This window comes from Chlorocebus sabaeus, chromosome 5 (assembly GCF_047675955.1).
Source record: "Chlorocebus sabaeus isolate Y175 chromosome 5, mChlSab1.0.hap1, whole genome shotgun sequence".
Taxonomy (NCBI): domain Eukaryota; kingdom Metazoa; phylum Chordata; class Mammalia; order Primates; family Cercopithecidae; genus Chlorocebus; species Chlorocebus sabaeus.
The window spans coordinates 5,851,840-5,879,558 of record NC_132908.1 but is presented as its reverse complement, the minus strand read 5'-3'; the positions used below and the strand labels follow the sequence as shown (position 1 = coordinate 5,879,558).

At 44.6% G+C, this 27,719-nt stretch overlaps 1 protein-coding gene across 3 annotated transcripts in view; it reads right to left on the bottom strand.

Annotated features, from left to right (window-relative positions):
* Positions 1–27,719, bottom strand: part of RBFOX1 (RNA binding fox-1 homolog 1) — a 2,485,439-nt gene that overhangs the window by 1,834,334 nt on the left and 623,386 nt on the right. For all 3 annotated transcript variants that reach the window (XM_073015143.1, XM_073015144.1, XM_037989528.2), the window contains exon 4: positions 11,268–11,300. In XM_073015143.1, coding sequence (XP_072871244.1) covers positions 11,268–11,300 — 33 coding nt within the window. The remainder of the gene's footprint in view (positions 1–11,267; positions 11,301–27,719) is intronic.

The following is a 27,719-nucleotide window of genomic DNA, read 5'->3' as shown; positions in this document are numbered from 1 at the left end:
CTAGCTAAAACACAGATGGGGCAGAAGCAGCTTCCCATAAGACACGCCCACCAGAGTGCCATGTCAGTTTCTCATCACCATGGCAACACCCAGGAGTTATTGCCCTTTCCATGGCAACAACCCAAGGACTCAGAAGTTACCACCCTATTTCTAAACATTTCTCTATAATCTGCTTCCTAATTTGCATGTAATTAAAAGTGGGTCTAAATATGACTGTACAACTGCCTCTGAGCTGCTACTCTGGGCACACTCCCTTCAGGGTAGCTCTGCTCAGGAAAGAGCAGTCCCTCTGGTGCTACTGTACACTGATACTTCAATAAAAGCTGCTGTTTAACACCACTGTTTGCCCTTGAATTATTTCCTAGGCAAAGCCAAGAACCCTCTTGGGCTAAGCCCCAATTTTGGGGCCTGTCTGCCCTGCATCAGGTGCATGTGGGTAAATGGGACAGGAAGACTCGTCTCATCTGAAGCCAGGCTTCCTGGGAGAGCCGAACAGGCCCCTCTAGGTATTCACTCTCCCCCTTGAACCCACTTCTATTACAGCTTAGCTGTTCACCCATCAGTGTATTTTCATAGATCACAGGCTCCTTGAGAGCAGAAAAAAAGTGTTTCATTCATTTTAAGTTACCAGGGTCTGAAAGAGTGGTTTCACACATTACACGCTCTTTAAAGCTTGCTGAATCAACGCATGACCCCTCCAAAGAAGTCCATCTGCTGATCAGTAGGTAGTTTGCTCCATTCTAGAACCACTAAGCCCAGCCTGGAGAGCAGACGCAATCTCTATTCCCTCCCCCCTGGATATAATCAGCAATTCTTTTATTCTCTTAGGAGGCAGCACGGTACCCTACGTGGATCTCCTCCTTCTTCTCTGACCCTCTATAAATCTTTGCCCTTGGCCTGGGATTTCCACAATCAACCATGTTCTAGGCTGATTCTGAACATCCCAGCACTCCCCTTCCACCACTGCATCTCCAGGCCTTCCCCCATATCCTCCATGAAAGCCCCACCACTGTGGCTGAGTCCGTCTCTCTTTTTGCCATTGATAAAACATGGTGAATCCTTGGAATTATGCAACATTACAGACTACGACAGGCTGGAGCCTCTGCTGTTCTGTCTAATTTGGTGCACAGAGTCTGAGAGCTGGAGTGAAGTATGAGCCCGGGAGCACATCTTTTGATCTTAAACAGTCAGAAGGTTGGAATGTATAATGCTATGGAAATAAATGGTGTCAAAACTGTGGGAAATAATACATGGTTGTGGGAATGGGTTTTGTGATCACAGAGCACTCACAAAATCTTAAAACAGGCAGTCAACGAGGTTGGTTTAGCTGTAGCAGGGGAAGCCTTGGAAGATGAGATAATTTAGGGGAGGAGAGATGAGATTTTTCTCCCCAGGGTTAAAAGACTGAGCCTTTGCCTCTAAGAGACTGGAGGCGACTCCCGACTTCACGTTGCAAGCACCCCAGGTGGTTTGGGGGTCCGATAGCCTTGGGTGTGAGTCTCAATTTCCCTACTATTACATTTGTGACTCATTTAACTAACCATGTTGAGCCTTAGTGTGCTCATCTGTAAAACAGAAAAAATGAGAGGACGTACTTCATAGCGTTCTTGTGAGGATAAAATTAAATAAGATGAGGTATGTAGAATGACTTGCAGAGTGGCCTGGCTGGCACAGACTCAGGTGCTAATTAAAAGTTAGCTTTTTTCCCCCCGTTTTGTTGTTTTTACTCATTAACCCCCCACTGCAAGGTAAAAATGGTGGGATAGGCCCGGCGCGGTGGCTCATGCCTTTAATCCCAGCACTTTGGGAGGCCAAGGTGGGTAGATCACGAGATCAGGAGATTGAGACCATCCTGGCTAACACAGTGAAACCCTGCTTCTACTAAAAATACAAAAAATTAGCCGGGCGTAGCGGCAGGTGCTTGTAGTCCCAGCTACTTGGGAGGCTGAGGCAGGAGAATGGCATGAACCTGGGAGGCAGAGCTTGCAGTGAGCCAAGATCACGCCACTGCACTCCAGCCTGGGAGACAGAGCAAGACTCTGTCTCAAAAAAAAAAAAAAAAAAAAAAAAAAAAAGGTGGGATTCTTCCAATCCATCCCCCAAACCTCACAGCAACAGAAACCCAGTTTTTTAAATGAAGAAGTAGAGAAATTTTACAACGGTTCACTTCTCCAGAGACCCTTAATGAATTTTCACAGAGCAAGATGCTTCCGAAACACTCTTAGGACTGATGCTTCTGTGCGGTTCAGAGGCCAGGAATTGGTTCTAGTTGATACCTCTGCTATTTCCTATTGTAGCTTAGAGTGACTCACCAAGCACATTAATAAAAGTAACCACTACCATGACTAGCATGTACTATGGACGGCTTATGTACCAAATAATATGCTTACTGACTTCTGTAAGCTACAGTATGCCTTTCAACTTCTCAGAATAAGCCATAAAGTTCACTGTTTAATTGTCCTCATGCTATGGGGCAGACAAACAAGACAAAGAAAGATTAAGTCATGTGCCCAAGTTTCACCACTCATTGGGACTGGAGATAAAAGAGGGACAGTCACGTTGCTCCTAATGGAGAGAGCCCAGGTATTGCAGTCAGATGAATCTGGTTCAGACCTGGGTCCCACTATTCTCGAGTAAGTTTAGCCAACCTACACCACTTCTCCACATCTCAGTTTCTTTGTCTGTAACGTGGAGCATTCACAGTTATTGTAAAGATTGCTGTCAAGACAATGCAGTACTTGGGACTCTGTTCACACGTGGTAAAGGACGGCTGCAATTATCAACACGGCTGCTGCTGTTGCTATGGGAAGGTTCTTGCTCACCTCCCCGCTAAGTGCTTCTGGATGTCAGCTTGCTGGTAAGTTAGCCTCCCACCACCATCTCATATCAGCTATTTCTTCTGTCTGCTTATTTTCCCCCTCTAACCTCTAATTCTGCCCCTATTCTCCATCCATTCATTCATGCATTTATTTATGGGGGACAGGGTCTTGCTCTGTCACCAAGACTAGGGTCCAGTGGTGGAATCATAGCTCACTGCAGCCTCAAACTCCTAGGTCCCAAGTGATCCTCACATCTCAGCCTCCTGAGCAGCCAAGATTACAGGCGGGCACCACATTGCCTGGCAAATTTTTTTAATTGTTTGGAGAGAGAGGGTCTTGCTACATTGCCCTGGCTGGTCTCAAACTCCTGGCTCAAGCGATTTTCCTGCCTCTGCCTCCCCAAGTGCTTAGATTACAGGTATAAGCCACCACGCCCAGCTGCTGTCCTTATTCTCAGCACATACATTTCCCTCTGCTATTCACTGGGAAAGTAAAGGCTGCCAGGCATAACCTCTTTAAATTTATCTTCCTTCTCCTTCAAAATGTATCCACATTTACTCTCCATCTTTTTTTCCTTCAATGTCACAGAAGAAAAAAAAATGTCTCCGCTCAATCCAATCAGTATCATAGCTCTCTGGTGCTAGACAATGATGAGCAAAACACAACAGCCTCAAGCACACTCGGATCACCTTTCAATGGGTAAATCCCGACTGTGCTGTAATCCCCACCATCGTAACCTCTGAGCCCGTTCTCCAAGACTACAATGTACCCAAGCCTCTGCCATCTTCAAAATTCCTTCCCAACTCCTGTCTTTCCTTCAAGCCAGAGGACCACTGGTCCCTTGGATCAACCAATGGCTGCTTTGAACAGCTGGGCTCCAGTGTGGCCCACGTGTCTTCTCCTTCCATTTACTCCTAAGCCATCCACGTTGGAAAGGCTGTTGTTGAGGACATTAATGATGGTGTGATTGCCAAACTCATTGCCAGGGGTCCTGACCCCGTTTCCTCGAGCCCTCTGAATTATCCAACACCCCTACCTCTCTCTTGTAACCATCTTACTCTTTGATTTCCATGAGGATGCCTGGCCTTGGTTTTTCTGTTTTCCTTCTGATTACATCATCCTCCTTCACTGTTTCCACACTTACTTTTCACTTATTTTCTGAACAGGCAGCTTTTTTCCCCATCTCTGCCTTTTCTCGGGCCCTTGACTTTTCTTTACCTGATGACAACCTAATCCACCCTTCGAAGTTCTAGTCTGCATACGACTTCACCTGAGCAGCCTCTATAAATATCCCTAGCCTATCTAGGCTCATTTATGTTTGAACCGAGATCCGGAACTTACCAAATACGGAGGGAGCCTTATGGGGACAGTTTTGCTCTGTTGAGAACATCAGCCCTCATGAGACAAGTGACACTACAGCATTTACTCTATAATGCTATATTGAACCATCAGTTCTTTGAGGATATGATAGTGTGTCAACTTTGAACACGTATTTCCGGGCCTAGTATTGTGCCTAGACTGTAATAGACTGTCATTTAAATGTTCAAGAAATTACAAAACACCAACCATATCTCCAACTGAGAATTCTGAACCCTTGAATTAAGACCACGTGATTGTTTAGAGTTCTTTAAATATTCTTTGGTGCTGGTTTCAAGGACAGAGATGACTATCAAAGCGTGACTGGGCAAAATTAGACAAGGCCAAGAGTGCTCATTGGAAAGTACTGCTGATCTTCAAGTGGATCTTGTCCTTGGGTGGAGACAAGAGGGCCATTAACTCCAATGTGAATTAGGTCATAGGAGTGAACTTCTGTCTGGTTAGGGCAGGATACAGCCATGATGCAAAGGTAGCACAGCAAGCTTTCAAAACTACAGGTCTCGATGATTCCTAATTAGGTTATTTAATTATTGTTTGTTTGTCTGTTTCAAGATGGAGGCTCACTCTGTTGCCAGGCTGGATTATGCAGTGACATGATATTGGGTCACTGCAACCTCTGCCTCCTGGGTTCAAACTATTCTCCCTCCTCAGCCTCCCAAGTAGCTGGGACTACAGGCATGCGCCACCACACCCAGCTAATTTTTGTATTTTTAGTAGAGGCAGTATTTCACCATGTTGGCCAGGACAGTCTCAATCTCTTGACCTCATGATACACCCGTCTTGGCCTTCCAAAGTGCTGGAATTACAGGCATAAGTCACCACACCCTAATTATTGTTTTACTTAGTACAAATATAAGTGAAGGGGGATTTTGTATGGAAGCAAAATACTAATTGTTGAACATGTACTGTATGCCAGGCTCTGTCTTAAGCATTCTATTATTGCATTTTTTTCTTTCTTTCTTTCTTTAAGACAGGGTCTAGCTCTGTCACCCAGGCTGGAGTGCAGTAGTGCAATCTTGCCTCACTGCAACCTCTACCTCCAGGGCTCAAGCAACCTTCCCACCTCAACCTCCTGAGTAGCTGGAACTACACACACACGCCGCCACACCTGCCTTTTTTTTTTTTTTCCGTAGAGATGGTTTTTTTCCTCACCTACTGCCCAGGCTGGTCTCGAACTCCTGGGCTCAAGTGATCTTCCTGTCTCAGCCTCCCAAAGTGCTAGGACTACAGGTGTGAGCCACCAAGCCCAACCAGGCATTACATATTGATTATTTCATTTAAAGTTGAAACAAACCTTGTACGTTATTTCAACACTCCCATTTTGCAGAGAAAAGGCTTGCTTAGCAGTTCAGTGACTTGACTACAGTCATGTAACTCATAAGCTGTGGACCCATCGTTCACACCTCATCTACAAGACTCCAAACCTCCTGCTCTTTCCTCTATAACCTTCTTGATGAAACAGCTCAACTGACCCTTGTGAAATGTGCTAGATTCTCAAACGACACTGGATGGCTAGGACTGATCTTCTGTTCCCAGACTAAGCAGCTCAGCCTCTTTCTCAAATGCACTAGTGTCTTTTCAAGCGGGTGAGAATATCTTTAACGGGCTCTGCAGCCCCCGATTCATTTTCCTGAGAACTGGACTTGGAAGACACCAGAAATAAATGATTCCTAGGCCTAGGATAAAGTTTCCTTTTGGAAGGAACAAATAATGGTCGGAGGGAGATTCCACCTACATTCTCCCAAGGCCACTGAGTTTGCTGCCTGGGTAGTTTGCCATTGCAATTATTTGGGATAGCAAAGCTGTAATATCAATCAATCTCCGTTCGATTGCTTTGCCATGAAATAAAAGCAGACCAATTTATCAAAATTGAGGCCCTCCACTGAGTTTACATTGCCATTAAACTACCAACAGGAAATCATTAAGGTGAGGCAAGAAACCAACTGGTAAGTGAAATGAAATAATTTTTTTTTTCCCCTCAAATATCCTCGTCTACAGTCTCCTTTGTTTGGCTGTCAGCATAGGCAACGTGGGGCTGGGTCTCAGACCTCTGTGTTAATATACAGTTGGTGGTGGAGAGGGCTCAGACACACGCATTTGCAATCCAATGGCTGCACCCAGGTAACTTCGTTCTCTCTCAGCAGGGCAAGCTGCGTGACGATAAATAGGGGGAAATGTGTATGCGTTTGTGCGATAAAACAGGCTTAATGATTTTGAAGGGGAAGGAGTCCACGAGACATACAGTAGCAACTTAGGAACAAAATGGAACCATGCAGGGCCAATTAATGTGCAAATATGTGTGTGCTGAACTTGCATTCCATTCATCATGTGGACATGGAAATTGGGCCATTTATCTGTTATATTATGTATGTGACATCTTAGTTTGGTTCTTAAAGGCTGCTTGGGGACAAAGGGCCAGGTGCTTTGCGGCGAGCAGAGGGAATTTCAGATAAATTCTTCAGCTGTCATAAACATTGCCGGGCAGAATTTGGTCAGAAGATAAAGCTCTTTCCTCCACAGGGTTTTTCACATTTCTCAATAGCTGGTGTGCCATCTTATTAAAACTGTGTGTGGTGCAGGGAGGGGTGGCATATGCCACGAAAATTTATTGGCACAAACAGCTTGCTGTCATGTTTTCAAAGTCCAGATTTAGCAAACGTTATTCACATATTCACTGTCAATCTGCGGAGAGAAAGGGAACTGGCAAAGCCACTCATTCTCACTGAGTCTGTGGGTTTGCCATTCTTTTTGTCTCCTTTTAACCAATGTCTCCTCCACAGGTGGGGTTTGTTCTGCTTAAATTACAACTGTTTGTCTCTACTTGGGGGGGGGCAAACAGAAAGTCATTTGAGAAGGAAAAGGACCTCACAGAAGCGCTTTCCCAGAGCCACTATTATTTACCTCACAGAACACGCCATGAATATGGATCACACATTAAATAATGGTGATCGCTTGCTTTGATGAATTGCCATTAGAAATTCAATTAATAAAACGTTACCTCCCTGCCGTCATGAAAGAAAATCTGATCTGGCTGCAGCAATGATCATTCAGCCTTAGGAATAATGGTAAGGAGAAAAAACAAAACAGGAAAAAAACTGTTCCATCTGGGAAATGGGAGACTGGAATAAAAAAAGAATGAAGGAAGGAAGACTATTTTTGATCAAAAGCGTTTCTGTACATGAAGCATTCCTACACTTCCTAATTCCCTTCATCCCACTTACCCCTACCATGACCAACTGACCATTACCATTCTCCCCACCCCATCATCCTGGTTGATACTTTTTGTGTTTTCTCTTTTTCTTGCTAAGGGCCTTCATTTTTTTTTTTTTTTTTCTTGGCATACAAATTACAACCTAAAAGATGCACACATCCTCAGTGTAGAGCCCTATCAGTTTTATATATGATGGTTGCCTTCGTAAATACATCCAGATGAGAGTGTAGGACATTTCCATTAGGTCCCTTTCTGCCCCTACTCAGCCAACACCTCCCAGAGGTAACCACTCTTCCTACTTTTATCATCAGAGATGAATGCTGTCTGTTTATTTTATATATATATATATATCTCATATTTATAATATATAAATTATATGTGGGTGTATATGTACATATGCAAATGAAATCACAGACAGTACATTCTTTTGTTCTGATAGTTTTTTTCTTATAACATTATATCACTAAGATTCATACAGGTTGTGTCATATATCTATAGATGATATTTTTTTATTGCTGCATTGTATTTCATTGCATGAATATACCACTATAGATTTTATCTATTATTCCGTTAATAGACATTTGGTTTGTTTCCAGTGTTTGGGTATGGTAAATAAAACCTTTATGGGGGCTGGGCGCGGTGGCTCACACCTGTAATCCCAGCACTTTGGGAGGCCGAAGCGGGTGGATCACGAGGTCAGGAGATCAAGACCATCCTGGCTAACATGGTGAAATCCTGTCTCTACTAAAAATACAAAAAAATTAGTCGGCCGTAGTGGCGGGCGCCTGTAGTCTCGGCTACTCGGGAGGCTGAGGCAGGAGAATGGCGTGAACCCGGGAGGCAGAGCTTGCAGTGAGCTGAGATCGCGCCACTGCACTCCAGTCTGGGCAACAGAGCAAGACTCCTTCTAAAAAAAAAAAAAAAAAAAAAAAAAAAAAAAAAAAAACCTTTATGGGAATTCTTGCATGTGTTGTTTTGGTGGACATAAGCACTCGTTTCCACACAAGTAGAAGTGGAATTGTTGCATGATTAAACATTATTTCACCTATGTAGGAAGTACTTCAACTCCTCGGACCTCCTTTTTTTCAACTGGTAAAATGAGGATAAGAAATATCTTATGAATGGTCAGGTGCAGCGGCTCACACCTGTAATCCCAACACTTTGGGAGGCCGAGGCAGACGGATTACAAGACGGTCAAGAGATTGAGACCATTCTGGCCAACATGGTGAAATCCCATCTCTACTAAAAATACAAATATTAGCTGGGCATGGTAGCACACGCCTGTAGTCCCAGCTACTTGGGAGGCTGAGGCAGGAAAATCGCTTGAACCTGGGAGGCGGAGGTTGCAGTGAGCTGAGATCATGACACTGTACTCCAGCCTCGCCACAGGGCGAGACTCCGTTTAATATATATATATGCACACACACACAAACATGTATCTATCTATCTATCTATCTATCTTGTGAAGTCGAAAAGCGGAAACATGGGTGTCTTCTTGTAGGATGATTATTTTAAACTGTCAAATAGGACGCAGATATAAGAATGTGTCCGCGGAAAGGAAGAAAGATGGAAGATCATAGACAACACATGGCCGTATGGGGTACCGACCAAAGAGAAACAGGACATACTCAGGTATGCTCTAGAAAGCGCCATCAGTCCTTCATGACTGGCAGAGCTAATATTACTGAACACCTGCTGTGCACCAGGCCACAATCCGGGTGGTTTACACGGCATGGCACTTTGTACCCTGCCAGACATGGTTACGCATTCCAGCTCTATTCCTCATTAGTTGAACGGCGCTAGGAGAGTTACTCACCCTTTCTAAGTCTCAGTTTACTCTTCTGTAAAGTGGGGATCATCATAGCCTATACATCACAACATTTCTGTGAGGATTTTATATAATGATGCATACAGTGTGTTTATAAATAAACGGTGCATCAGAGGTGCTGAATACATAGAAACTGGTATTCCCGTGACAGCAAACCACCAGAGGAAACACTGCCGTTGCCATTTTAATGCTCTCCACAGCCTCATAGGATGCATATTGCTATTCCTGTTCCAAAAATGAGGAAACAAGATTTGTGTTGGTTAGTAACTCACTAGAGTGACTGGTCCCAAGATCATGGGGATAGAGGTGACAGTGGAGGCTGCTCATCTCTGCCCTATCCTTGTGCTTCCCACATCCCTGCCTCACTAGGCATCTGAAATCACTCACACTACATGCATCACAGCTCCTGGAAAACCTTTGCACACCAAGTTACCACATCCGAGGATGGAGACATTTGAATGGGAATGGATACTTGTGGGTAAAGATCTCCCCTTAGGTGTTTGCAGAACCCCGCGAGAATCTGCCTCTACAAGTTTTATTCTATTCCACCCTACTAACAACCGTGTGATGGATCAAAGGGAGGTATAACTATCCCCATGGTATACCTGAGGAAAGCGAATAGCTACAGTTAACCCATTTATGCCTGAGGTTGCAATTTCTCGAATTTGAAACATCAGACTTTGGTGATGACCTTGAGCAGTAGGATATAAATAACTCCCACATGCTTAGGGTTCCAAGAATGGAACACTAGGCCGGGCGCAGTGGCTCAAGCCTGTAATCCCAGCACTTTGGGAGGCCGAGACGGGTGGATCACGAGGTCAGGAGTTCGAGACCATCCTGGCTAACACGGTGAAACCCCGTCTCTACTAAAAAAATACAAAAAAACTAGCCGGGCAAGGTGGCGGTCGCCTGTAGTCCCAGCTACTCGGGAGGCTGACACAGGATAATGGCGTGAACCCGGGAGGAGGAGTTTGCAGTGAGCTGAGATCCGGTCACTGCACTCCAGCCTGGGCGACAGAGCGAGACTCCGTCTCAAAAAAAAAAAAAAAAGAATGGAACACTAGATGTAATTAAGATGATGCGCAACATCACACAGAGCCCAGGGCTCCCAGGACCCGGGTCGGTGTTCTTTGCTTTACCCACACAGTGGCTTGGGAGTGAGAGTCACCGGCTCCATAGTGTTGGGCATATTCTGCAGGAGCCCATTACATTACAAAATGGACAATTTCCAACGGGTGGTCACCTTGCTGGTGACTTCTGACCAGCTTCATTTTTTATTCTTTACCTATGTTGTCAGCATCCACCACAATTCTTTTCATGCCTTGGAGACTGAGTAGAAAAAGAAAAACAGGCTGGGCACGGTGGCTCACACCTATAATCCCCATACTTTAGGAGGCTGAGGTGGGCAGATCACTTGAGGCCAGGAGTTCGAGACCAGCTTGGTCAACATGGCAAAATCCCATCTCTACTAAAAATACAAAAATTAGCCAGGCGTGGTGGTGCACACCTATAATCCGAGCTACTCAAGAGGCTGAGGCAGGGGAATCACTTGAACCCGGGAGGTGGAGGTTGCAATGAGCCAAGATCATGCCACTGCCCTACAGCCTGGGCAACAGAGCGAGACTGTGTCCCAAAAATAATAAAATAAAATAAAATAAGGGAAAGGAAAAAAATATACAGAAAAAACAAAAGAGAAGTAATGGGGAAACTGTATAATAGAGACAGTGGAGGTTTCACTGGCAGAGCCAGGGCTTTGTCTGAGCTGGGCTAGAATCATGATGTATATATCAAGAAACAGACGTTGTAGTTACCCTGCATCACCTTTACCATGCACACTCCATGAAGAGCAGTGCGGTGACCTGCGCACCCCAAAACCCAGCAGCACAGCAACCACTCAACCGAAAACATACCGTCCAAGCCACCAGGAAATGAAACACGGAAGAATCACCGCGAGAGTGCTCGTTGCACTCCATCACAAAAGAAACCCACTTCAAACTGTCTTCTAAAGGGACACAAAAACCGTGTTTCCTACCTCAGCTTTGCCTGTAGCCTGACTTGCCGAAACCTGCAAGTTAAAGAAGAAAAGACATTAGTATTGATTCAACAAGAAGGTAATTGGATTAATTGTCTTTTTAAAGGAACTGGCATCAATAATTTGTTATGACCCGAGGGGACAAGGTTGCAACACACACCACACACACACACACACACACACATTTTCTTCCACCAAGCACAGTAACATGATTTGTTTATCCAGTCCTGTTAATGAGGCGATAGGATAATTAATATTTTCAACATATTATAACAATCTTGTCAGGGAAAAAAAAAAAAAAAAGTGGGGAGGGCTGTGAGCAATGTCCGTGTACTGATAATGATTAAATAAACACTGAAAATGAAAACAAACGTGCTGAAGACATTTTGACATGTTTTTTCCCCCTCTTAAACCTTTAAGTCAGTGCTGTGAGAAACACTAGGTAAAAGCTACAATGACAGCAATAACAGCAGCTTTATGTTTGCAAAATTCCTCAAAATACTGTGAAATAGAGAGTTGTGCCAGGAATGGTGCCACGTTGTTTACATATTTTATCTCATTTAAGCCCTCGAATAACTTTTAGGACCCCATTTCATAAAAGAAAATATTGAGTTTGTATAAGTTGGGTCACTTTTCCAAAGTCAGGATGTTATCAAGCAGAAGAAATTAGATTTAAACCCAACATAAAGTCAGGTGGATGTTCAGGCTCCCACCTACAAGCCTTCTCTATATCAAAGGATTTGTTGTAGACACCTCTCAACATTGTTCATCTATGCCTAGAAAGGGTCTCCTATCTAGAGACCAGATCTTCTTCTCTGTGTGATAACTCTTAAGAAGCTTCCTATCCTACAAATTCCCTTATACCTGGATGACTTGGCCAACCTCAGCCATACTGTCCCATCCGACTGCTTAGACTGAGCTACGTCCCCAAAATTCATATACTGAAGCCCTAACGTCCAATGTGATTGTATTTGGAGACTGGGCCTTTGTAAAGTAATTAAGTTTCGATGATGTCATGAGGGTGGGCCTTCATGATGGGATTAGTGCCCACTGAAGAAGAGACAGCTGCCCGGGCACAGTGTCTCACGCCTATAATCCCAGAACTTTGGGAGGCTGAGGTAGGTGGATCATCTGAGGTCAGGCGTTCGAGCCAGCCTGGCCAATATGGTGAAACCCTGTCTCTACTAAAAATATAGAAAATTAGCCGGGTGTGCTAGTGTGTGCCTGTAATCCCAGCTACTTGGGAGGCTGAGGCAGGAAAATCACTTGAACCAGGGAAGGCGGAGGTTGCAGTGAACTGAGATTATGCCACTGCACTCCAGCCCGTACAACAAGAGTGAAACTCTGTGTTAAAAGAATGAAACATGGCCAGGCGCGGTGGCTCAAGCCTGTAATCCCAGCACTTTGGGAGGCCGAGACGGGCGGATCACGAGGTCAGAAGATCGAGACCATCCTGGCTAACACAGTGAAACCCCATCTCTACTAAAACTACAAAAAAACTAGCTGGGCGAGGTGGCGGGCACCTGTAGTCCCAGCTACTCGGGAGGCTGAGGCAGGAGAATGGCATGAACCCAGGAGGCGGAGCTTGCAGTGAGCTGAGATCCGGCCACTGCACTCCAGCCTGGGCGACAGAGCGAGACTCCGTCTCAAAAAAAAAAAAAAAAAAAAAAAAAAAAAAAAAAAGAATGAAACATGGCCAGGCGTGGTGGCTCATGCCTGTAATCCCAGCACTTTGGGAGGCCAAGACAGGCAGATCACGAGGTCAGGAGATCGAGACCATCCTGGCTAACACGGTGAAACCCTGTCACTACTAAAAATACAAAAAAATTAGCCAGGCTTGGTGGTGGGCGCCTGTAGTCCCAGCTACTTGGGAGGCTGAGGCAGGAGAATGGCATGAACCCGGGGGGTGGAGCTTGCAGTGAGCCAAGATTGAGCCACTGTACTCCAGCCTGGGCGACAGAGCGAGACTCCATCTCAAAAAAAAAAAAAAAAAAAAAAAGGAACATAAAAAAGGAGAGAGAGCTGAGACCTTACTTTCTCACTTTCTCTCTCTCTCTCTCTCTCTCTCCCCCCCCCCTCCTGCACACAAGCAAGGCCACTTGAAGACACAGCAAGAAGGCAGCCACCTACAACCCAATGAGCAAACCCTTTTCTGATACCGAGTCTGCTGGTACCTTCATCTTGAACCCTCAGACTCCAGAGTATGAGAAATACATTCCTGTGGGTTAAGCTGCAGTCCATGGTGTTTTATTACGGCAACCCAGGGTAACACACAGACCAATACCAGCTAACAGATATGAATCTGAAAAAGGACTTAAGAACGAATGACTTCCCAAGTTAGGTGACCAGCCCCTGCAGCTCTTACTGACCTGGCTTTGGCACCATATCTCCCACACTCACTCCCAAGGCAACAGACTGGGGAGCTCAGGCAGAGCTCAGTGTCCACAGAGCAGCTTTCATGCACCATTAGCCCCCTAAATGGGAGACCAGACTTCAGACTGACCTCAGCCAAGAAAGTCCATGAGCTGTGGCTGAAGACTTGCCAAGCCATGAATCCGGGGCCCGACCATGGGGAAACTCACGGTGTGATGGATGTCAGAGGTTGGAACCTTCCCTCCCCTCCCTCATTCTTGGAGCCCATTCAGGACTGGGAAAGTAGCTGATTCCGTGGTGAACAGCCACATCCTTAAAGCACAAGCACACAAGATCCCTGGGCTACATTACCTCATGTGAATGTGTATATTTCTCTGCTGAAAACCAACAGGAATATGTCAGGGAAATATGATATTCAACAGCTATAAGCCGCAGGCAGAACTGCTCTCTCTGCTTCACTGAGCTCCGTGGGCAACAGAGTTTTCAGCTGACTACTCTGATGTCCCCCAAGTCACAATTTTAGCGTTTCCTAAATTTGTGCCATTTACATCATCAAGCCCCTTTCATTCCCCCCTATTAGGGGGGAAGCCAATTCTTGCATCTACCTTAGGGAAATACAAACATAAAAAGACACACACTTAACTGTCCATCTTGGCATTGTTCTGACAGCAATACATTTTTAAAAGAGTATAATGACTAAAGTCCAGGGTTTGAATACTAACCCGCCTATAAAGGGAGACAATAGGGAGTGGCAGGGCCTTTGGGGTAGCTAAGGATGGCCCACTAGCTAAAGCCATTTGCATTTCAGTTTTTACCAGGCAAAACATGGTTCTAGCCAAACAAAAAACACATACATGATGTGAATGTGGCTGTTGGACTTCCAGTTTCTGATCTTTAAAGCCAAGTCATTTACGATCCATCCATACTGTAAACCATTACACAGCTTGGGGAAGATTCTTCTATGCTGACATTAAAAACTCTACAGCATATATTGTTTATGAAAAACGAAAGAAGCAGAAAAGTGAACATAAGATGATGTCGTTTTCTAAAAAAAAAACAAAACTCAAGTACATATACATCATCCATCTCTCCCTCACCATGCACACCATCGATGCATATCTGAAAAATGTATCAAAGGATATACACCGAACTGACAAAAGGTTTACCTCTGAGCAAACTGGAACTTGACTGAGACCCAAGGGGTGAAGAAAAGTCAGGGGAACTTTCTCTTTTCCTGAATTGTTTAAGATGTTTACATCAATAATGTATCCACTTGTAAAATAAAACATATGTTTAAACCAGGATAAAAAATAAAGCTTCATACCACTTTAGCGTTAACAAGAGACCTTGTCTTTGCTGCTATGAGTAGTGTTGTGCTCATGTCCTTTGCCGGGACATCATTGGAGCTGGAGACCATTATCCTCAGCAAACTAACACAGGAACAGAAAACCAATACTGCATATCCTCACCTAGAAGTGGGAGCTAAATGATGAGAACACGTGGACACATAGAGGGGAACAATACACACTGGGGCCTTCTGGAGGATGGAAGGTGGGAGGAGGGAGAGAATCAGAAAAATAATGGGCACTACGTTTACTACCTGGGGGATGAAATCATCTGTACAACAAACCCCCATGACACAAATTTACCTTTGTAACCTGCAATATAAACCTCTGAACTTAAAAGAAATTCACACACACAAAAATGGAAAACAAAAAAAAGACCTTGTGGGAATGTTGGCTATTTTTTTTTTCTTATCAAAAAGGAGACTAAAAAGAACTCTCTCAAGCATTCACATATGGGGGCACAGTAGAAGGTAAGGCATATCGTGATGCAATAGGGAGTGGTAGGGATTGTGGACAACGACAGATAAACTATACCGCATTAATAATTTTACCAATTGGCTAAATATAGGGAACAAGGTGTAAACTTTACTGAGGCCCCTCTAGGTAGCTAGAACCCTCTCTACACTGCATTCAGAGTGGATTTCATAGTCAAAATTAGATTAGATTCAGAGACTCACTTCTAAGGCACGTAGTATTCACGAATGTGCACCCACGGACCTCAGGGTTTGTCACAGCCCACTGTGGCTGGACTGCACGCTGGGCAAGCCAGACCGTACTGCAGAGGCCTGCTGGCAGATGGAGGGCTCTTTAAGGGTTGCTGACGCCAGCTCCAGCCATGGGCTTTTATCAAGCCAGCAGCAGTCATCAGAGTGTCTGCAGTGGGGTGCTGTTATGATTAGAGCTGTGTTTGAGGCGGGCCATTCTGTGGACCAGCGCAGGGTGCAAAAGGGATGTGGGAAACTTCCAGCAGGACACTCTGGAAAGCTTTGTTCCAGCTATTTCCCATCCCTTTAATCATTTTCCTTCCTCTCCTTCAGTTTCTCTGCATGTGTTTGAAATCGCAAAGGCCGACATTAAGGGTTTCCTTCTCACTTGTGCTAGGAAGTCGGTGGACGTGATTCCTTTTCAACTGAGATTGGAGACATAAAGAGCCTTTCCCAAGGCCACACCAGGGACTTTCAGGGGCTGGGTGTGAACTCAGGTCGAACTCCAAAGCTGCCTCTGAAACCCAGGCAGGGATTCTGCCACAAGATGGAGACCCGGATTCCCTCCTGGGACTCTCACACGTCAGGAGATGTCCAGACTGAGTTAACAGATAGAGGGAAGATCACTGTGCAGTCACAGCCACCTGTTCTCCCTGAACCCTGTCTGACATGCCCAAACACTGTCTGGGGCTCTGACGCTGAAAACCAGTCTGTGGTCTCCGCCTTCCGTGCTGAATAGCGTGGGGCTACCCTGTATAACTTCTGCAGGGTCGTGGTAAACAGATCTCTTTCGGTAGCATGACACAAAACAACTCAAAATGGCTCAAGCACAGGAAGGAATTTATCAGGTCATTCAAGGGATAGAGCTCACTTTAAATGGATCCGGATAAGAATCAAAGAGATTTAATTACTTCCCTGGCAAGTGGCAGAGCTATGAACTGAACCGGGTCTGTATCATCCTAGACAGTGCTCCCTGCACAGCTCTGCAATGCTCCCATCCCAAAACCCCGACACGCAGTGGGTGACTGTCTGCTATTCCCCGACTGGACATGATCCCTTCCCCTCTCACTGACTGATGCAGGTCACCCCGTCCCTTCCTCCAGTATTTACAGTAGGGATGGCTGTGCCAATGGTGCTACAAGTGGCCGGCCAGGCAGCAAGACCGAATAATCACACCCCTTCCTCAAGTGCCATCCTGGTAGGCCTCCAGATTTCCCTCCCCACCAGCAAGTGACACACCACGGTGCCGGAACGGGAAGCCTTTACCTGTGACGTCAGTGCATCTTAACTTAAACCGGCTTTCCAGGTAAACACGAGGATCCATGGCGACATCTGGGTGATTACTTCTGTTGCCAGTCATCCACATAAAAATCTTAGATCCCCACGCCCTGGAGTCTACCGCGTCATCTTTGCCAGACTGTCTATGGCTTGTATGGAACTGACTTATGGAACAGTCTGACACCAGCATATGAAACGAATGACACACGCATGGAGGTTTTCTGAGCTGTAAGGACATCTCGGCCAGACACAGATAATGGCCCAGTCACTCTCAGGCCTGAGAATTCCTATCCTCTCAAGTCCAACTCAGTGTAAAACTTTGGTCTCACATACAGTATAAGGTGCATCTCCTCCATTCCCCCTAGGGGGTAACCAGAAGGACTAACTGGGGAGAACGTACGGTCTTTTCTTTCGTGACCTCTTTCCTCTTTGGTTTTCTGGTTTCAACAGTTCTGCCACTGGGTCTAAGAAGATGGGTTCAAGAGAAAGGGCAACAACATCCTTTGTACTTTGCAACAAATGAAATCATCCGCTAATGCCACTGGTGATCAGGTGAATTCCAACAGCAACAAATGCCCTCTGCATGAAAGAGGTCCAAATGCTGGCACCGTCATGGGGCATAGGTGGATTTGGGGCATTTCTATGGGTGAAGGCTGCTTGTGTTTGTCAAGGATATCCAAGCTGCAGTTGCAAATAGAACCAAATGCATAACAGCTCAACACAATGGACATTCATTCCTTTCTCATGTAGGAGTCCTGGGTGGGAGATCAAATTGGATAACAGATCTCTTCCACAGGAACATTCAGAAAACCAGAGTGAAAAGGGTTCTGCCATGCTTAAGATGTGGCTTGCAAAGCTATCATCATCATCTTTATCCCAATGCAACAGGAGGAGAATGAGTAGTGGTTTTTACGGACCACACCCAGAAGCAGCATGCATCATTCTAGCTCACATTCAACTGTCCAGAGCTGTCACACAGTTGCCTGTGTGGCAGGGGGGTGTAAGCATAGCCAACCGTGTATCAAAGGGGAGAAGATGGTTTTGGTGAACAGACCCAGCTGGTTGGCCACACATCCCCACTGAAGCACTACTTTGTACGAGATCCTCCTACATGGTTCCCTGATAGGAAAATCCACTTCTGCTCAACCTCTCCCAAACTCTCCTGGTGTTGGAATGCTGGCTGTGTGACTCCATCTCTTGATGCTGAAATTGTCTCGCCTTGCAGCTGGTTCTCCCTGGTGCACCAGCCACAAAGCTCAGACCCAGTTTCTCTTTGGTATCCCTTTAGTCCTCAGGAAACTCGGGTCCTCACCTAGCCACAAAAAGCAAGAGCAAAGCAGAGAATGAAGCTTTCTCTCTCCTCCATTCCTTTTTATCTCCTCCTGCACAAGTAAGCCCAGAAGGACGACCATCAAAGATGCTGCATGAGATCAGGGCCTCTTCTTGCTGGCCTCCCAGTAACTACAAGAGACGCCCTGTAGCTTGGCTTTTTTTACGACGTTGTGGAGAAGGACATTGACCCATGACTCATTCTTCTCTCTCTTCTTGAATCCTCTCTGATCTTCCACTTATATAGACTAGTGGACACTAGAAATAGCACAATTGCCTTGTCCTCTCTTAGCCCTGGGGAGGTAGCTGAACCTCACTATCTTGGAGCTTATCATGCATAGTTTATCTCTGCAGGCAACTTTGGGTCCTAATGATCCATTTGGGGATAAGAGGAAACATTGCATTCCCCTTCTCCTTTACACAGCCACCTTGACAAAGGGGAGCAGGCAACAGGTTGTGAGTTCTTAAACAAACTGAGTCAACTCTTTCCTTGAACCAACTTGAATCTCTAGATTGTTGTCACAGGTACAAACAGAAAACCTTAAAGTCCTATTGTCAAAAAGTGGTGAAGCAGGCCAGGCGCGGTGGCTCACGTCTGTAATTCCAGCACTTTGGGAGGCCAAGGCAGGCAGATCATGAGGTCAGGAGTTTGAGACCAGCCTGACCAACATGGTGAAACCCCTTCTCTACTAAAAATATAAAAATTAGCTTGGCATGGCGGTGTGTGCCTGTAATCCCAGCTACTCAGGAGGCCGAGGCAGGAGAATCGCTTGTATCCAGGAAGTGGAGGTTGCAGTGATCCGAGATCGTGCCACTGCACTCCAGCCTGGGTGACAGAGCAAGACTCCATCTCAAAAAAAAAAAAAAATTGCTGACAGTTTCCACTACTGTCCACTGGGCTGCTCTCAGGGCACCCGCAGCTGACATCTCAGAAGTCTGACTATCCTAACTACTAGCCTTGTTGCAGAGGCTACATCTAGGTGCTTTGGGATCAGTCCCAGGGCAGCCCAGACTTCCGGTCTTCCTGACCAATGTGCCAGTCAACTGAATTTCACCAAGAAAACTGACTCAACTCATGACCAGCAGGTGCAGCCTAGATTCCTGACCCACACTATCTTGAGGTAAATAAACGGTTCCTAAGTTTTAGGGGTACTCTGTTACATGACCATGGATGATGACAAGTGACTTAGCCTCCCTAAGTCCATAATTTTATATCTGTAAAATGGAAATAATATTTTATAAGACTGCTGTAAGAATTAAGCAAAAACAATGTTCAAGGTGCCTGGCACAGTCGCTGGCCAATGGTAGGCAGAGTTTTATCCTCCCTGTCACAAAACCCTGGGCATCTATGCTGTTCTTTGTGATTTTCCACAATAAATTTTCTCCCTTTCCTGGCGAATGATTTTCAGAACCTTCAACTTGATCTCCAGCTGGTAGAACGTGTAAGGATTGCTCTGGAGTCAAAAATACCTGATCTTTATAAATCCTTACTCTACCATGGGAACGTTACGTTACCTGTCTGAGCCTCAGTTTCCTTATTTAAAAAAGGGACACAAAAATCTGTCTTGCTGTTTTATGTATATTCAATGGTAACGTCTGGCTTAGAGTTGGAGATTGAGAATGGACAGCTGTGGTTTTGTGAGTTCAGGGTAATCACTGTAACAGTAGCAGAAGTCCTAACATCTGATGTTATGAGCCCTACCGTATTCAACAGAGCCACTTGCAAACAGCCCACCTACAGAATTGTATTTGTTTTTGTTTTTGTTTGGACAGAGTCTCGCTGTGTCACCCAGGCTGGAGTGCCGTGGCGTGATCTCGGCTCACTGTAACCTCCACCTCCCAGCTTCAAGCAATTCTCGTGCCTCAGCCTCCCAAGTAGCTGGGAACACAGGCGCCCACCATCATGCCGGGCTAATTTTTGTATTTTCAGTAGAGATGGGGTTTCACCATGCAGGCTTGAACTCCTGACCTCATGTGATCTGCCCATCTCGACTTCCCAAAGTGCTGGAATTACAGGCGTGAGCCACCATACCAGGCTCTAAAGGGGTATTTCTGAAGCAGGCAGCTTCCCATCCCCCCATCTCCTTCTCTTGTATTCTATTCTGGCCTGGGACTTGGTTCCAGCCACTGAGCTGCCAGAACTCATCTGAAATTTTAACTGTAAGTGCAAAAATGGAAAGAGCCCATTCATGGATGATATTCATCTCTCTACCTCCCTCCCCATCTCCTACCAAATTCTGTAGGCTCCAGACATGTCCAATGAATAAATGTCTCTTAAAATTCTTTTAGAAAACGCACAAGGTTTCTCTTAATAACTCTCACTGTCAGGAATGAAATATTTACATGCACTTGCTTCAAAATTCTGGCAGCTTGTAACCTAAGAATAGTTTTACTTATGGTGCTGAGCAACTGCCTTAGGTCTATCTTGCAGATGATTTTGAGAGGAGCAAGAGGCAGAAGAGAGGAAAGGAAAAGTCACAGGGGAGGGAGGGACTGATCAGGGAGGGCCTGGCAAATCCCCGTCCTTGGTTTGCCCTTGAAGTTGGTATATTAAGGAAGGTTAAAGCAGTTACAGTGCTGGTTTGCAGGGAGTCTGAGCTGTGACGAGCCCATCAGTCACCCTGACACATGGTGGAAAACACGGGGAGATTGCAAACATTATCTGAAGCTTAATTATGAAGAAGGGAAGAGGCTGGGTTGGTGTGAGAAGTAGGTGCTGAGGCTCTCTGGGCCCTTCCCATTGTAACCTGTAATCTTCGGGGTAAGGTGTCACCATCTAAGTCTTCTTCTGAAGACCCCCTGGTTACTTTCTGCAGCTAGGTTGCAAGGTTAGAAAAAGCTACTAAGAGGGAGCCTTTAGCTTGCCAAATTTAGCTTGGCAATGTGGAAATACAGACGAAGATCCTTAAAAACCCTCCTTTCCACTGACCTCATACCTCTGCCTCTGGAAGTCTCTTCTACATATCAGAAATACCACAAAAAGCTTATAGCACAAAATGATATTTTGTAACTTTTTAAAAAAATTTTTTGAGACAGGGTCTTGCTTTGTTACCCAGGCTAGAGTACAGTAGTGCAAACACAGCTCACTGCAACCTCTGCCTCCCAGGCTCAAGTGATGCTCCCACCTCAGCCTCCCCAGTTAACTGGGACTACAGGCACGCACCACCATGCCTGGCTAAGTTTTGTGCGGTTCTTTTTTTTTTTTTTTTTTCCCTTGGTAGAGACAGGGTTTCTCTATATTGCCCAGGCTGGTCCTAAACTCCTGGGCTCAAGTGTTCTTCTCGTCTTGGCCTCCCAAAATCTTGGGGACATTTTCTATAATGGAAAAAATAGGTAACAACCTAGTTGTCCAACAACAGGGGATTCACTCAAGTGTGCTGGGGAGATTTGGCAATGTCTGGAGACATATTTGGTTGTCATAACTGGAGGTGGGAGGTTATTACAGGTCCAGGTCATTTTATTGCACTTCATTTCATTATACTTCACAGACACGGCTTGCTTTGTAATCAATTAAAGATTTGTGGAAACCCTGTGTCAAGCAAGTCTATCAGCGCCATTTTCCCAGTAGTGTGTGCATACCTCAGGTCTCTGTGTCATATTTTAGTAACACCTGCAATAATTTAAACATTTTTCATGATTATTACATCTGTTACAGTTATCTTATATCTACAGTGATCTTTGATACTGCTACTGTCATTGGTTTGGAGTGCTGTGAACTTCTCCCATAGGATGGGAGGTTTAATTGATAAATGTAGTATGTGTTCTATTTTGCCAACCAGCTGTTCCCCATCTTTCCCTCTCTCCTCAGGTCTCCCCATTCTCTGAGACACAACAGTATTGAAATCAGGTCAGTGAATAATCCTACCACGACCTTTAAGTGTTCAAGTGAAAGAAAGAGTCACATGTTTTTCACCTGAAATCAAAACCTAATGGTTAAACTTTGTGAGAAAAGCATGTCAAAAGCAAAAAAGGCCAAAAGCTAGGCCTCCTCCTCCCAACAGTTAGCCAAGTTGTGGATGCAAAAGAAAAGTTATTGAAGGAAATTAAAATTGCTACTCCAGTGAACACAGGAATGATAAGAAAGCGAAACAGCCTTGTTGCTGATATGGACAAAGTTTGAATGGTCTGGAGAGAAGATCAAATGAGCCACAAGATTCCCTTAAGCCAAAGCCTAATCCAGAGCAAGACCCTAACTCTCTTCAACTCTATGAAGGCTGAGAATAGTAGGAAGCTGCAGAAGAAAAGCTTGAAGCTAGCAGAGCCTGGTTCATGAGGTTTAAGAAAAGAAGCCATCTCTATAACACAAAAATGCAAGGTGAAGGAGCAAGTGCTAAAGCTCCAGCAAGCTATCCAGAAGATGGGGCTAAGATTATATATACATATACGTAGATGTATGTGTATATATGCATGTATATATATGAATGAGAGATGTGGGTCAAAATGCACAAAGTTTCAGTTACATAGGATAAGTTCTGAGGATCTCATTAATGCAGAGTCTTGTGATGACAATGGACAGCACTGTGCTATATACTGGACATTTCTGAAGGAGTTGATCTTACATGTTCTCATCATGCACACACAAATCATAACATTAAATATATATAGTGGTTTTCCCTCTGTATATATGTGTGTGTGTGTATGTATGTATGTGTGTGTGTGTGTGTGTACATATATATATAGAGAGAGAGAGAGAGAGAGGGAGAGAGAGAGAAAAATCCATAAAGACTCCTGGAAAAAAGTTAGAAATAACAAACAAATTCAGTAAAGTTGCAGGATACAAAATCCAAATACAAAGATCAGTCACATTTCTATACACAAAGAATGAACTACTGGAAAGAAAATTAGGAAAGCGATCTTATTGACAACAGCAAAAAAAAAAAAAAAAAAAGAATAACATACATAGGAGCAAACTTAACGAAAGAGTTGAAAGACGTGTACATTAAACATTACAAAATATTGATTAAGGAAACTTAAGACAGATAAATGCAAATACATCCAATATTCATGGATAGGATTAATAAATACTGTCAGAATGTCCACACAACCCAAAGTGATCTATAGTCAGTATGATCCCTATCAAAATTCCAAAGAAATTCCAAAGAAATAGAAAAAACAACTCTAAAATTCATAAAGAGCTACAAAAATCCCCTAAAAGCTAAAATAATTTTGAGCAAGAAGAACAAAGTTGAAGGCACCACATATGTTCTGATTTCAAAATATAGTACAAAGGAACAGTAACCAAAACAGTATGGTAGTGGCAAAAAACAGACATATAGACCAATGGAACAAAATAGAGAGCCTAGAAATAAGTTCAGCCATCTATAGTCAACTGATCTTCAGCAAGAATGCCAATAACACACAATGTGGAAAGAACAGTCTCTTCAATAAATGGTATGGGGAAAACTGGATATCCACATGCAAAAGAATATAATTGAATCCTTATCTCACACTATATACAATAATCAACTCAAAATAGATTAAAGACTCAAACATAAGACTTGAACCATAAAATTACCAAAAGAAAACAAAGTGGAAAATCTTGTTGACATTGGTCTGGGCAATAAATGTATTAATATAACACCAAAAACACAGATAACAAAAGCAAAAATATACAAGTAGGCTTTCATCAAACTAAAAATCTTCTGCACAGCAAAAGAGACAATCAGAACAAAATAGCAACCTACAAAATGGGAGAAAATACTTCTAAACTATATATCTAATAAGGGAGTAATATCCAAAATATATGAGGCACTCAAACAACTCAACATGAGAAAAACACACACACATACAATTAAAAAACGAACAAAGAATCTGAACAGACAATTTTCCAAAGAAGATGTACAAACAACCAACAGGCTTACGAAAAGGGGCTCAACATTACTAATTATTGGGGCAATGCAAATCAAAACCACAATGAGGTATCAGCTCACACTTGTTAGGCTTGCTTACCAAAAAGTCAAAAGACAGCAAGTGTTGGTGAGGATATGCAGAAAAGGGTACCCTTATACATTGTTGGTGGGAATGTAAATTGATAGAACCATTATGGAAAGCAGTATGGAGTTTCCTCAAAAAACAAAAAAACAAAAAACAGAAACACTAGAACTATCATATGATCCAGCAAAATCCTTCTGAGTATATATATTCAAAGGAAATAAAATTAGTATCTCAAAGAGATACATGCACCCCCATGTTCGTTGTGGCATTATTCACTATAGCAAAGTACGGAAACAACCTAGGTCTCCACTAACAGATGAATGAAGAAAATGTGGCATGTGTGTGCGTCTGTGTTTGTATGTTTGTGCATGTATGTGTCGGGGGACCCTTATACATTGTTGGTGGGAATGTAAATTGATAGAACCATTATGGAAAGCAGTATGGAGTTTCCTCAAAAAACAAAAAAACAAAAAACAAAAACACTAGAACTATATGATACAGCAATCCTTCTGAGTATATATCCAAAGGAAATAAAATTAGTATCTCAAAGAGATACGTGCACCCCCATGTTCGTTGCGGCATTATTCACTATAGCAAAGCAGGGAAACAATCTAGGTCTCCACTAACAGATGAATGAAGAAAATGTGGGGGGGGGGGGTGTGTGTTTGTATGTTTGCGCATGTGTGTGTGTGTGTGTGGTGGGGGAGGGGGCGGGTAGATAGGTATAAACATATAAACACCATTATTCAGCCTTAAAGGAAATCCTACCATTTGCAACAACATGGAGGAACCTGGAGGACATTATGCTAAGTGAAATAAGCCAGACACAGAAAGACAAATACCGCATGATTTCACTTACACATGGGATCTAAAAGAGTTTAACTCACAAAAGCAGAGGCTAGAACGATGGTCGCCAGGCACTGGAGGTGAGAAGAAATAGCGAGATGTTGGTCAAAACGCACAAAGCTTCAGTTACACAGGGTAAGTTCTGAGGATCTCATTAACGCATAGTCTTGTGATGACAATGGACAATACTCTGCACTATACTTGAAATTTCTGAAGAAGTTGATCTTACGTGTTCTCACCACACACACACAAATCATAATTATGTGAGGTGACGGATATGCCCATTAGCTTGATTGTGGTAAGCGTTTCACAATACATGTGCATATCAAAACATATTGTTAACCTTAAACATATACAGCTCTTCTTTGTCAAGTATGCCTCAATAAAGCTGGCAAAAGTTAAAAATAGAAACTTAGCTGATATATGATCAAATATAGTCAATAAGAGATTAGTTTATAATTAAAACACAAAATAATTATACCTTTTTAAGGCAGAATTTGACTGACTGCAGTGGCACATGCCTGCAATTTCAGCATTTTGGGAGGCCGGGTGGCGGGGGACCATTGCTTGAGGCCAGGAGTTCAAGACTGCAGTGAGCTATGACTGAACCACTGTAGTCCAGCCTGGGTGACAGAGGGAGACCCTGTCTCAAAGGAAAAAAAAAAAAAAGCCAGAATTTGAAATGCAGCAGGCTTAGCTAGGGTACCAACCTACCTCTCTGTACCCCATACCCCCCTAGCCTACAGGACTTCACATCCTGAACTCTGTTAAGCTAGACCAGGCCAAGCTGTTGGGCTCTCTTTTCTGAAGGCTCATTCAAACCATCATCCATCCAAGGACAGGGCGCTTGTTGCCACGGACAGAAAGAAAGGCATGTAACCATCAAGAGAGATCTCCAAGGCAGGGTCTGTGTCCTCAGGTGCAGCTGGATGGTCCGGTGATTAGATTACCTGGCAGGGCCTGGGTCTGACTCAGGCTGAGATGGGATCTGGCTCCACAAGCCCAGGGAGCACGGGGGCAGGTCAGGCCGTGCCCAAGGCAGGACTCCAACATGCTTACCAAGCTTTGCTTTGTTTTCTACACTCTTTTGGGAAATTGAACTGTGCAATCTCTTCTGACTTTCCATAATTTCTCCTGGCCATTCTCAGGAGGTGAGGGTTGTCTGGCTGGAAGACCCGGGAGCTGTTCAACTCCAGGATATCAAATGCTACCTGGCATTGAAATGCAAGGCTGAGGCTCCAACCTTCACCCCAAGAAGCCCACTCCCTCCTTGCTCTGCCCCTATTCAGCTTGCAACCCCTTACTGGCTGCCTCCTTTCTCTACACAAGAGATGACTCCAATATCCACAGTCTCTTTTCCTGGGGCTAGCCTGGTCTGTAAACATACAATTCTATTACAGTGCAATGAGTGTTATAACCAAGGAACCTGCAGTGAAAGTCTTCTGCATTCGGAGAGAAGGAAGTGACTCAGAGCATAAGGCATAGAGAACAGGGCCTTAGAGGAGGGGCAGCAGAGCAATGACTTGCAGGATGGGTAGGAGTCTGCTGGCAGGGGAAGGGTGATCCTCCACCCATATTCCAAATCCTTTTTTTTCCCCCCCTTAGAGATGGAGTTTTGCTCTGTCACCCAGGCTGGAGAGCAGTGGCTCAATCATAACTCACTGCAGCCTCAAACTCCTGGGCTCAAGCTATCCTCCTGCCTCAGCCTCCCAAAGTGCTGGGATTACAAGTATGAGCCACCACACCAAACTGCATAATCCCTTTTACAAATCCAGCATTTTAATCACCCCCCTCCACCGCTGGCCAAGCTGCACCAAGCATTGGTTGATCAGGGCTCTCAGCTTGCCACCTTTTCCGGAGAATCATGCCTTGCCCAAAGGTGCCAGAGCAGTTATGCATTGACCTCCATCCGGTGCCAGCCTGCAGCCCAAGGCTGGCTGAGATGGTGGTATAAAGGTGCACTTCGCATAATTCAGAGTGTGCAAGCTCCATGGAGCTATCCACATTCAGAGCCTCCCATAGCATCAGCCTGGGGCTCAACTTCAACTAAACCACATCTTTGCTGCCCCATCTTCCCTCCCTCACCTCTAGACAGGCCCTTCCTGTGGCCACGCCTGCAATCCTCATTGCTTCAAAAGCCACATCTCAGCTCTGGAGAACTCGACCTGAGGTGGGCAGGGAGGGCGTTCGAGGCAGAGGAGACAGCATGGGCAAAGGCTTGGAGGCACAAACTCGAAGGCATGACCTTGGAAGGTCAGGTAGTTTTCTATGCAATATTATGAATAATAAGGGGCAGGTGAACCCAGTTAACTTTTACTAAGGATCGTTCTGATCATTCTGCAGGCTGTTCCCAGTACTTTTTTTTTTTTTTTTTTTGAGACGGAGTCTTGCTCTGTCGCCCAGGCTGGAGTGCAGTGCCATGATACATCTCGGCTCACTGCAAGCTCCGCCTCCCGGGTTCCCGCCATTCTCCTGCCTCAGCCTTCCGAGTAGCTGGGACTACAGGCGCCCACCACTGCGCCCGGCTAATTTTTTGTATTTTTTAGTAGAGACGGGGTTTCACCGTGTTAACCAGGATGGTCTCCATCTCCTGACCTCGTGGTCCGCCCGCCTCGGCCTCCCAAAGTGCTGGGATTACAGGC